Below are 12837 nucleotides of genomic sequence, written 5' to 3'. Positions count from 1 at the left end.
TTTTTGGCCCTTTCCTCGTCACTCAAAGATTCGAATCTGAGACATCTTGAGAGATGTCAAGGGCCTAACCACTGGGCTACTTTTGCTATATAAAAGGTTAATTATGGGATAACTCTATAAGTACAAAATAACAAAATACATCTAAAAAGGAACCGTCTTAGATAACTCGTTATCCGCTTTCTAGGTATGAGTCTCACCGACGTCCTCTTTTGTACTTGATGAATTCGTTTTCTTTTTGAAAACGTTTTCTGTTTATATAAAAGTTATCGTTTTTTCGCCAAAAAAAAAAAATAATAATAATAATAAAAAAAGGGAACCATCTACAATATAGATGGGCAAAAAAACCGGATCCAGATCCGATCCGGAACCGGGCAGAAGCAGAACCGGACACAGCAAAAACCGGATCCGGATCCGAGATCCGATCCGGTTCCAACCGGATCCAGATTTTCAAGAAAACCGGATTTTTTCCGGATATAAATCGGATTTTATCCGATCCGGTTTGGATCCGGATCCGATCCGGTTTTTCAAAAAACTAGCATTTTTTTTTTTTCTTTTCTTTCAGTTTCAGCCTTTTTTTTGCAGTTTTTTGAGTTTTTTTTTTACCATTTTAACCCCACAAAGTCCATTATAAATACATGGTAATGCTTTGGTTGAAAATGCACCAACAAACATTCTCATAATTCTTTCTAAATCACTAAATATTCTCTAATCTCTAGTCTACTTACTTGTCCCATAATGGATAATTCACAAGCTTCCGTTTCCGGTTCCGCTTCCGTTGGAACATCTTCACAAGGCTACACTACGGCCGATATTGATTACAAAAAAGAAACAAAGCGAAAAGGGGACGTTTGGTCCAAATTCGAGTTGTGTGTAATGAAGGATGGTGCGGAAAAAGCTCGTTGTACACAATGTATGAAGTTCATGGGTGTTTCGGGTAATACAACGTTAAGAAAACATCTTGACAAAAGTTTGATTGTGTGCATGGTGTTTTCGATGACGAACCCAACTATCTTTTGAACCAAGTACACGCTTTTAATGATGTTTTTGAGAATATGTTTGGTATTTATGCAACAAAATATGGTCGACAATCAAACCCAATTGTTGACCAACCCGGATCATCTTCTCGAAGGAGCCGAGACCTCAAAATAAGTCTTTTTAACTTGGTACGTGAAGACGCTTCCAAACGCGCACGAACATCGGCACCCACAAGCGAGTTGGGAAATTATAAGATGACAAACTTTGCACTAAACATGAGTGAAGAACAATTTAACAACCTTGACATTTTAAAATGGTGGGAAACAAAACAAGACACATATCAAATATTAAGCATTATGGCTCGTGACTTATTTACCGTTCAAGCTTCAACCGTAGCTTCCGAATCGGCCTTTTCTTTGAGTGGTCGAATTATATCGGAAAGAAGGTCAAGACTTACCCCCCAAGCTGTGAAAGTATGTGTATGTTTGAAAGATTATTTGGATGGGGTAGATAGGATACAAGATCAAACTTCATTAGAAGGTCCGTTATATAACGACATTGAAGAATGTATAGAGTATGAAGAAAATTTAGCGGGATTATCACCTACAACAACCGAAGAGAATTCCGACAATGAACTAAACGAAGTGGATGAAGGTGACTATGAACCGTTTGATATGGACCAAACCGAAATGAATGTATCGGGTTACCAACAAGCTTACCTTTCTCTAGTTGATGACCCCGTTTTTGAAGACTACGATCGAAGGCACCATCCTCAACGCGCTCAACAAGATAACACATTTGGGTCATTTGACGACTAAAGTATAACGGATGATGGCCATGCCGAAGCTCGATATACTTTAGTCTTAATACATTATTGGGTGATGGCCATGCCGAAGCTCGAAATGTATTAATTATAATTGTATTGTTCGAATAAAAGTGTTTTTATTTTTATTATTGTATCGTTCGAATAAAAGTGTTATTTATATAATTGTATTGTTCGAATATTGTTATTTATATTATCTATTGTGTTGAGCACTTGAGTCTTGAGCATTATAACTTTTCTTTATACCGATTATATTATTGTTGTCAAACGTTAAAAAAAATAGAACCGGTAAAAATATAATTCGCAAAATCGAATCCTAGTCCAAGAAAAATCCGAAAAAATCCGATCGAGATCCGAAAAAGAACCGGTTCCGGAAAAAAATCCGAAAAAAATCCGACGCCGAGAACCGGAACCGGATCCGGAACCGGTTCCGAAAAATCCGGACAAAAAAATCCGGTTTTTTTTGTTTGTCCGAATCCGGTTTGTGCATCTCTAATCTACAATAAGTCAAGCCCACTTACAGTTACCACTAAGTTAAAATTGTGTGACCAGCTAGGAATTGAACCATTGGACAGAAAAATAGATGTAACCAAGTAAATGAATAAGGTGTTCATCAATTCAGTTTTCGATTTTCTCGATTCTTTAGGTTTCTCAATTCGGTTTGTTCAGGTTCAAAAATTTTAAAGGTAAAACCAAAAACCAAATTCAAATTTGGTTTTATTTTATTATTTCCATTCGGTTCAGTTTTTCAGGTTAAACGAGTTGAAACCAAATATTGAACACCCTAGAACAAAGTGGATAATAACGGAATTAATCATGAAATATAGGGAAAAGATTATTCCACAACAACCAAATCACATATGGTATATACAACAAAAATAATATCATATAGATTGGGAGACTACACAGCACAAGTTGAAAGAATGTTTAATTACTTCTAACATATAAGATTAATAGATAAACACGGTTGCAGTACACCTTATTTTTTTAAACAATACATAACTCAACATTCAAGAAAGAAATCATCTTCTTCTAGGCCTAGAAAAACTTGGGGACCCAACACCTTGTTTGCCTCCAAAACTTCTGCTTGGAGAATCCATCAATCCTCTAAATGAACCATAAGCCGCTGCTTTGACAGTTGCGGGATCAGAATACAATGAAAGTGATTCCACAAAACATGCCGTGTTCATCTGAGTTCTCTTGAGCTCAGATTGTAGTAGATCATGGCTACACTGTTGTGCAAGGGCCTAATAGCATAACACACATGGACAATTTAAGTACAAACAAAATACAACATCCTGTTTCGCTAGTGTTTTCTAGATGTTGCAGCTTTAATTGATTAATTCAGTTATAAACAGGTGATTTGGGTTATATTGTTGTATCTGAAAGGGGCCATGTAAACATTTTATCTAAAAATAGATGGGTCGTATGAGGTGAGCTGGTTGTCGAAAGTCGTCCAAAGTGTCTTTATAATTACCTGTAAACACCCTAGACTACTCCATTAAAAAAAATAGCTTTTTATATCAATATCCAAACTAACAAAGTAACAATTAATTGTAATAAAATAAACTGTTAACAACCAACAAAATGTGTTTGCGGTCAACTCAATCCCCACCCCACCCAACCCATTCTAACCCATACTTAAAGTTACTCGTACTGGCTTGTTACTTGTTACTCAACCCAACCCCACCCGACCTGACTCATTTCATCATACACTAAAATCTGACATTAAACGTGTTATTGACTTTTTAAGCCCGAAATGAGCACTATAGATATGTATGACTCTTACAATAAGCTCATCAGGTGATACAGTTCCCTGCTTGTCATCTCCAAGCAAATCGTCACTTCCACGTGTTGCACGATGCCGGTGCTTTGGAGTATCATTGGCTTCAGACGAGCTCTCCGTGGCTTTTTCCAATATTACGCCTTGTAGTGACTTAAGAGATTCACTCGCATCAGGAGTGAAGTACTTGTTTAATATGGTTTCAAAGTATTCAAGCTGCAACATGCAATTATTCCAGGTTTATTAAAGATCGCTTCAGAATCAAGTGAACATTCTAAAAGACAAACATATTAATATAACTCAAAATATGAAAAATTATGAGATATCAGTTCTCGATTGAGCAAAATCACATGTTTCATACTGGACTTGGTATCACTGGCTAGTACAGGTAACAATTTTCAGAAGCGCATAAACTTCACCTCGAGCATGAGCTGGCAGAAACCATTGATGTCCAATATCCTTATATCAGTGTCTCTATGTTCATCAAAAAGGCTAAGTAATGTGTCAATTAGGCCTTCAACAAGAATTCGAAGTATTTTGTCAAGCAAAGGTTTACAACCAGCAGATACCTGCAATCAAGGATCAAGTGGATCTACAATCATTCAAATGAAAAACACGGTACAACTTTTCCCAATGTTAAATTTTTTTTTTTTGACATTTGCAAAAAAAAAAAAAAATAATAAATAAAAAATCCTACTGAGCATACCTCTGCATGCACGGATACAAGAGTGTGCAACAACTCAACAGAAGCATCTCTGACACCCTAAAAAACAATATATGTGAAGTTAAACCTAATAATAAAATGATACACAAGGACTAAATATGACTCAACAAATACTCACTTTCACTGCAGGTGCTCCTCCCCAGTGTACTCCAGCATCTAACAGATAGTTTACAGAAGCTGCTCTAACGTGATTTGCCTGAGGTAGTATGCAGAAAAAATTAAGTAAAAATATAACCAAACTAAAATTATTAAACACGGATCTCTTAACACATTGACACTGTTTTTACTTCATGAGACAATTAGAGTATTTTAATGAAAGCAGAAAAGTTTATGTGAACCTGATTAAAGATCTTTTTGTATTACCTTTGCCATAGTATACTGTGCAAGAACTTTCTCTTCAAGACCAGAAAATGACCTAACCAGATCGTCCACATCGACGTTCTCTTCATCTGTTGCGCTGCAAGAATCCAAAATTTTCTGATTATCTGATTATAATATCTGATGTCATTTCAAATACGGAAACACGCAATCCAAATAACACCCTCAGATGGAGGCTTAGCAAGGTTGAAAAAGACACGAGACGGAGACGAGCCGGTCAGGATCGGGTCGAGTCGGTCGAGACGGATAAAGGCGGGGTCGAGAAGGACGTTAAATATATTAAATATGTATATATTTCAAACATAAATATTTAAAAAATAAATATTTTGTAAATAAATGATATAAGATGATGTGGTATTAGTTTAAATAATATATAGTTTTTTTTAAACATAGTCTCTCTATTAATTTGTCTTTTTAAGGAAATTATGTAAGTCGGTGTTTTTCCTAGCTAATTCTTATATAGGCTTGGAATTTTCATTTGCACTAGAACAGGGCCAAACAAAAAGCCGACTTTGACTGACGTTGACCGATTTTGACCCGACTTTTCTCAATTATGACCCGACTTTTTAGCATTGATCGACTAATTAGACGTTTTTGAGAGAAACCAGACGGGCTAGTCACCAAATCGCCGCAATGACCATCACAACGGCCGCCATAACCGCCGTTTGCAACCATGAGGCTAAGCATTACGAATAAGTGAATATTCCTCATTTTTTGGGTGATTGAATTAAGTATATAAAAAATAGTCTACGATATTATGTAATTGAAGGTAAAGTATGGTTGCATATTAATTACAATATTCCACTTCTGAAAAGTAATACTATGTACCGCGATTATTATGTATATTCGACATACCTAGGCTGCATCCAGATGTGTTTGTATTTATCATGCATTTCACGAGAAAGTTCATCTTTGCAAAATCCAAGATTACTCAAGACCATCAACAGCTTTTGATGTGGATGAGTAATACTTCCAGGAAGAGGATCAAAACTTTCTTCTAATTCATGAGAAGAATATCCATTTTGGAAGGATGAATATTCTCTATTTAATATATTCTGACCCAGCTCACTACCAATTTGCTCCAAGTGACCTAATCATTGCATTAAACGAATGGATCATCATTTAATCAATCACATAAAACATGACCCAGGCGGTATACGTACCAGCAAAATCAAGCAAACAGTTAAAAAATGAACCCCTAACAGATTCTTGAGTTTCTTGAAATAGTATAAAGGCATCTTCTGACTTTCGTGCTTCAATCCCTAACGACTGCATCATCCTGGAGATAACAAACATTATGCAAAACCCTTAAGTTCTTTGTAATAAAATAATATCCGTTTCTTCTACTTTTTTTTATCCTCTTAGACTAAGTTTTATACGTGAACAGAATAAAACATAATATATACCAAGCTATTTAAAGTTACCTATCTATCTGGTCCATTGCTGTACCCATAATCGACCGAAATGCTAAAGGCAAGTGAGATATAGTGTATGAAGATCTGTTTCTTTCAAGAACAGACACTGGGACCCACGATTCATTTTTAGATATCTCTTCAGTAGAAGCCCTCATCCATGAACTAAGCCTCTGTATGTAAGCTTTTGTGATCTCATACTGAATTGTCCTCAAAGCTGCAACTGGTATTCGAAACAAAAATTAGTCAGAGAAGCTGAGAAACACAATAAAAAATGGAAACCAAAGTTAAAGTTATCAGAGTGCTCATTTAGATAAAACTGCAACTGAGTAAAAAAAAAAAAAAATAGGAGTCCAACAACCGATCTTGTTCAGGTTTGAAATTTGTTTGGTAACTGGACTGTAAACCATATATAAAAATGGAGGAGTTTTATGGCTTCCACATCAAATTTGCACACTCGTAGTCAAGATACCTGCAACTGAAGGTGCAGCTTCTTTTGATTCAAAAGCTTCACATGCTTTGGATATATCAGTTATTGCATCACTCATGTATGGGAGAAGAATATTCGACTCTTCAAGATCAAGAAATGTGTTGTGGACCTGGAAATTTAAGGTGATAACTATTTAACCCCATCGTCAACACTCAACACCAAAACTTCAATGGATGAAGATATAAAAATATATATCTACCGTCAAATAGCGCAACTGAATGATTCATAAGATGATGCATCAACACCTCAAAAGAAAATGTACCTTTGATTCATAAGCAGATATAGTATTCTGGATCATTCCAGACACTTCATCGAGAAAGTGACTTGAACTTTTTTCGTCTCCCACCTATTAGAAGAATCATGGGAAACTTAATGGATAAGGTTGTAACATAAGAGAAAATTAATAATTAAATAATCTACCTAACAAAATAAAAGATAAATTACCTTTGCAAATTTACCACTTGAAACAGAAAGTGAAACTTTCCAAAAGGCTGGTATGTGATGGATAATTACAGCAGTTAATCTTCGTATGTATCTTCCTCGAAGAACATCAAGTTCTTCGGAACCTGAATCTATTAATTGTGAATCTACCTTCGACGAACCATTCGCAAAACCGAGAGACATATCAGCAACACCCTGAGGTAATAAATATAAAACAATTAGGAACGTAGTTGAGCAGATAGATAATATAATATCCACATAAGAGTGAAAGAATTAAAAAAAACAAAATTGTTGCTCACAGATTCGTTTAAATCATGCTGTATTTTCTTCCACTTTTCATCCAACAGTGCTTTCTCATGTAACTCATTTTGCAAGTTCTCTATCCTTGTTTCATGATCAAATGTGCACTTTTCAAGCAAACCTCTGATCCTATGATTCTGATTTGTAGCAAGAAAACACAACCAAGATAAAGTATTTAAGCGTGTCTTGGAACATGAGTGTCTATATGTGCATGATCAAGTATGATTGCATATGCGATCCTAAAATCAGTCTATAGTCTCTAAAATAGCAGTTGTAATGTTGGGAACTGTTCTAAAAGACTACTAAGGAATACTCAGAACAAATGAGTTATATAATTCCCACCTGTATATTTAGATAATGACGTACAGGGTCCGACTCGGGTTCCAGCTCCAATAATAGCCTCACAACATTTTCAAGCTACAATGAAAATAGTAAAAATTAAATAAAAAAATTGACCTATAAATCCTGAACACTATTATCATTTACTTTAATAACTTGACCCATAGAGTAACATGTAACTGCATGTATTCACATTACATTTGTTAAGTCTATTTGTGGATCTTCCATAGACCGGTAAAGCATGCCTTTGAACTCTTGCATAACCTTTTCAACCTCCTCAAGTACACGTTTCAATATTCCAACCTGTAAATTAGAAAAAATACAATAAAATAACGAAGTACATACATATCATTAAAAAAGAGTTACAAACAAAAGAACATGAAAAATGCATTTTGTGCGCATAACACAATGTTGTCTCACGTAACTTATTTTTAGTTCAAGACAAAGATTCATATGTAAATTTTTTGTGAAGCAAAAAAATAAAAAATAAAAGTTGACAAATAAAAATAAACAGTGAATGAAAACCGGAAGTGTTCTCATAGTTCTGTTATTTAACATTGTGTTCTCACTGGATCCCATGCTTACACACACACACACACACACACAACAAAATCTCTAATATTTGAAAAGATGTAAGGTTCAGTCAACGTACATGAGAAGGAAGGACAATTGACTTTGCTTTCCTGTACTCTCTGACCGCCAGATCATACTCTCCCTTACTAATGTTGCCACGTATTGCACTCGGCAAGTTGAATAAAGTACGAAACCTTTGAAGCATTCCTTGAACTGACCTGATCTTCTCTGCTTGAGCCTAATGTTTTTTTAAAGAAAAAGGAATATCAAATTAAAATTTCAAACGATAATACTGTACTCAACCTTCATCCAAAATGTTAAACAATTCCAACCTGTCGTTCAAGTAGGGGTGCAAACGCACGATTAGCCACTGAAGTAACTCCTTGGATGGACCTATATAACTGAGTGGTTCCACAACCTTCAGGATCTTCTTCTATTCTTCTTAGTTTTGACTCGATATCTGTAAAATATTTGATGCTAATTACTACATATAATTAATACTATAAATTCAATGACATATAATTTGCACTGGGAGCTTATTGCCTGACCTAAGTGATCATAACATACCATCAATTGTAGTTTTGCAAGAGACAAAGCAGTCAAAATTTTCTTTGACTAACTGTTTTCTCTGTTGAGTTCGTCCTTTGAGGTCGGTTTTTAAAGCCATAGCACCAGCCTCCAAGTCTGCAGCAGTGGTATCTTGGTGCACTCGGCATATGAATAATTTTGGATCAAATTTCTCAGAATAATACATCAATTTATCTGTAAAACCATTTTAAGAATTTTTGTTAGTATAAGACTGTAAAAGATACCAATGACAATTATGACCATTTGCTGAAAGAATTTACACGCATCTATATATATATATATATATATATATATATATATATATATATATATATATATATATATATATATATATATATATATATGCAGGTGACACAATCATTCATAATTTCATTTCAGATGCAGGATATGATTCGTATGACTCGTGTTTCCAATACACTTAGAAAGCATGCACTCTATTTGATACTAGATATAGTAATTACATGATAGCACGAATAGCCATACAACATTACAACTAACTAACACATTATAATAAACAGGCATCCTGCAACATGTTCCATGGAGTACATGTACTTGTAACTATATTTACTGCTGTTCAATAAGTAAGATCATTGGATGAAATAGTGCAACGTCAGAATCTACTTATGAGTACCTCGAACATCGGTATCTATTTTCTCAGACTTGGATGGAGAACTTGCTGTGTATTCATTGACCAACCTCAGTGTTCTGTTGTCTATAACTCTGCATTCAAAATTATCCACCATTAGCATGTATTATTGCAACGGATACACATTTCATGAACTGAGACTCCATCTGCATTTCTAACAAAAGACAATATACATCACTACTTAACTGACACATGTGCATAAAATATAGTATATATATATATATATATATATATATATATATATATATATATATATATATATATTTGAAAATAATAATAATATAATAAACAATAAAATAATAACATAACAATAATAAAACTAGAAAATCAAGAAATAACAAAAAGAAATTCACCCAAGTCCTAGAGGATCTACAAATTCCATGGAACGGGAGAAGGACTGTAGATTATTGAACCCTTTTACAGCAACTGAAGGTTTCTTCTCAAACTTTTGAGTTATAGGAGCTGTTCTTGTCTCCCTCATCTCACGGACCCTTCTACCAAGCTGCCACAACATGCAAACGTTAAGACAATTTTACAATTGTCCAAAACCAAATTAAGAGCAAGTCGAGCTCATAGAGTAGCATCGATCATGAATCAATATTGAGCACTTAAGGTTTAACTTGTGAGAAAGTAAATTTCCGATATACGGATCACAGGTTTGTACGATACAGGTAAAGTGAGTGGCAGCAAGACTGCATGATATGCTGTAACACATATGTCGAGTCCATTTTCTTTTGGATGTTGCAATTCAAAAACATATATGGTACAAGCACGGGTTCATGATAGCCATAGCCATTGATTTGTAGAAATATTTATTGCTTCTTAAAATTGTTAAGAAATTTAATCCACACAATTTAATTGTAGAATCAGTAACTAAATAGATTCGTATCACTAAATTTGTCGCATCATGGTTCAAATGATGATCCCTTATGAAATTAACTACCAATCCAAATAACTAAATCACAAGTTAAATCAGATCACTGAATGATGGCGCATTCTTAGTTTCATATTTCAATCTCTATTCGTTCGGATCATGCTTCCACCACAATCTGTTTTACATTCATCCCCTTCATGTGAATAGCTCATTTGTGCTTACAAAACCAATCTACGCACATTATATTATACATACCTCTTAATTTCTCTATATACCATTACTAGCATAACCTAATACCATAAATAAAATCAAATAACTGCATATATATTAACAATCACGCATACCTCAGCTTCATCAACTCGTTTCCAAGCATCAGGTTCATCCCCAACCCAAATTTTATCATCATCCTTCTTACCGCCACCTTTACCCGAGGCTTTGACCCGATTTCTGGACCCGATTCTCTGATCAGTAACCGAATCTTCATCTCCAGACGATATACTCAGCATCTCCAGATCAGAATCCTCATCATCTTCCGTAGCATTCCGACGATGTTGAGGTTTTGAAATATTCACAGAGTTAGGGTTTTTAGCAGAGCGGTGATTTGACGGTGGTTGAACGAAGTTGACTACAGGTTTAGCAGATCGAGATTGAGAAGGTCGAGTGTAATTTAGATCACGTTGTGATTGTTCTTGTAGTGCCATTTGTAACAGTTCGTCATCATCACTGTCACTCATTTTCTAGGGTTTTAGAATTCAGCTGATGGTGATGGCGGTTGAATTGAATGAAGTAAAAAGTAATGCGGAAGAAATAAAGGAAGAAAGAAAGAAAGAATATAGATCTTGTTATAATTCAGTAGGCTTATAAGTATCTTTAATCGTTATAAGAACAAAGAGAGAAAAAGAGAAGAAGGAGAGAAGAAATATTGATATTGATATTTCAAGAGAAATGGTGCACCTTAAATAGTTACCATACATGTCTATTTATAGTATAAAATATTACTATGCAAGAAATATAATAATAATAAAATTAACATCCAATCTAAATATTTTATAACACAATCTAGATATTTTATAACACTCCTCCTTGGATGACAATTTTATTAGAGAATAACTATTACTGCCTCGTTAAAAACGCTGCTAAAGAAAACCCATTGGGATAAAACTTTAGCTAAGGGAAAAAGAGTGCAGCATAGAGTTGACTCCCCCTCAAGTAGACAACGCTGAGTCGTCACATCTTTTGAACTTGCCTCATGCCAATATTGTGAATGTATGTTTTGAAAAACAGCGATTGACAGTGCTTTGTTATAAAGATCAACAGAGTTGTTGATTGAACGTATCTCATTTTAATCTGGTTGTCTTTTACGAGATCTTGAGTATATGAGAAGAATCTGAGGTTTTTATCTGAAACTGTATCATCTAAATCTTTTATGTACAAGTTTGGTCCACGTGATTTGTCTACAGTCTCCTTCATGGTTTGTTCAAACTGTTGTTTCAATTCCTATTCCCTTTCAGTCTTTTTCTGAGCCTTACTAATATACCATTCTTTTCCATCAAACTTATGACCGTTGAGACTGTTTATAACTTTAGCGCCTCGTCAACATTTATGTTTTGTTCTGTCATTTTTTGATACTCTTCTTTCATTTGTACTATGTAAGCTGTATTATTTTCATAGATAGTTGTTAGGCTTTTATAGCGTTCTAGTCCACAAGAATCAATAATGATTTGTATCATTGATCTTAACTAAAATCATTCCCGAGTAGCTTCATGTAATGCAATCACTTCGGCATGATTTGATGATGTTGCAACAAGTGTTTGTTTTGAGAACGTCATGATATTGCGGTGCCTCCATTTAGGAATACATATCTAGTTTGAGATTTAGCTTTATGTAGATCGGATAAATAATCTGCATCCGTATAACCAAACAAATCTTGTTTCGAGTTGTTAGAATAAAATAATTATAAATCAGTAGTTCCCCGAAGGTATCAAACTATTTGTTTGATCCCATTCCAATGTCTTTTGGTAGGGGCTGAGCTGAACCTTGTCAACAAATTAACTGCAAAAGAAATGTCAGATCTTGTATAATCTATAAGATACATAAGAACCTCAATTGCACTAAAATATAGAACTTTCGATCTGTTAAAATTTTCATGATCTTCGCAGGGATGAAATAGATCAGTGTCAATATTGAGTGATCTAACAACAATGAGTTTGTCTTTAAAAAAAATGTTTTAAAATCTTTTCGGTATAAGTTGTCTGATGTACAAGTAAACCATTAGGCATATGCTCAATTTGCAATCCAAGGTAATACTTGGTTTTTTCAAGATCTTTCATTTCAAAATAATTCTTTAGAAGTTGAATGATTTCATAGATCTCTTTATTTGTTCATATGATGTTAAGAACATTGACATAAACAACTACGATCTCATATCCGAACATTGTTTTTATAAAACATACGTGCAAAATAAGTTTATATTTATACCCTTTTTTTTATC

At 34.5% G+C, this 12837-nt stretch overlaps 1 protein-coding gene across 1 annotated transcript; it reads right to left on the bottom strand.

Moving 5' to 3' along the window:
• Positions 1 to 2630: 2630 nt before the first annotated feature.
• Positions 2631 to 11180, bottom strand: LOC139885676 (exocyst complex component SEC5A-like). Its single transcript, XM_071869426.1, has 21 exons — positions 10691 to 11180; positions 9826 to 9974; positions 9458 to 9546; positions 8806 to 9000; positions 8571 to 8698; positions 8318 to 8476; positions 7864 to 7968; positions 7669 to 7743; positions 7326 to 7463; positions 7030 to 7221; positions 6848 to 6931; positions 6568 to 6694; positions 6108 to 6318; positions 5847 to 5962; positions 5539 to 5773; positions 4669 to 4762; positions 4424 to 4501; positions 4288 to 4344; positions 4001 to 4150; positions 3588 to 3797; positions 2631 to 3045 (listed from the first exon to the last, which is right to left on the bottom strand). The coding sequence occupies exons 1-21, from the start codon at positions 11078 to 11080 to the stop codon at positions 2821 to 2823; spliced, it is 3207 nt and encodes a 1068-aa protein (XP_071725527.1). The 5' UTR covers positions 11081 to 11180; the 3' UTR covers positions 2631 to 2820.
• Between the last annotated feature and the right edge of the window lie 1657 nt (positions 11181 to 12837).

The sequence above is a fragment of the Rutidosis leptorrhynchoides genome, chromosome 1 (genome assembly GCF_046630445.1).
Source record: "Rutidosis leptorrhynchoides isolate AG116_Rl617_1_P2 chromosome 1, CSIRO_AGI_Rlap_v1, whole genome shotgun sequence".
NCBI classification, from domain to species: Eukaryota; Viridiplantae; Streptophyta; class Magnoliopsida; order Asterales; family Asteraceae; genus Rutidosis; species Rutidosis leptorrhynchoides.
Note: the sequence above shows the minus strand (reverse complement) of the source record. Positions and strands in the feature narration are given on the sequence as shown.

Excerpts from the sequence above, each read along its gene's own strand:
- LOC139885676 (XM_071869426.1), bottom strand. The coding sequence starts at position 11,080 with ATGAGTGACAGTGATGATGACGAACTGTTACAAATGGCACTACAAGAA. Across the intron at positions 9,547-9,825 it reads GTAGATCCTCTAGGACTTGG|AGTTATAGACAACAGAACAC; the intron begins GTGAATTTCTTT and ends TTTTGAATGCAG. Across the intron at positions 7,969-8,317 it reads CAATTGTCCTTCCTTCTCAT|GTTGGAATATTGAAACGTGT; the intron begins GTACGTTGACTG and ends TCTAATTTACAG.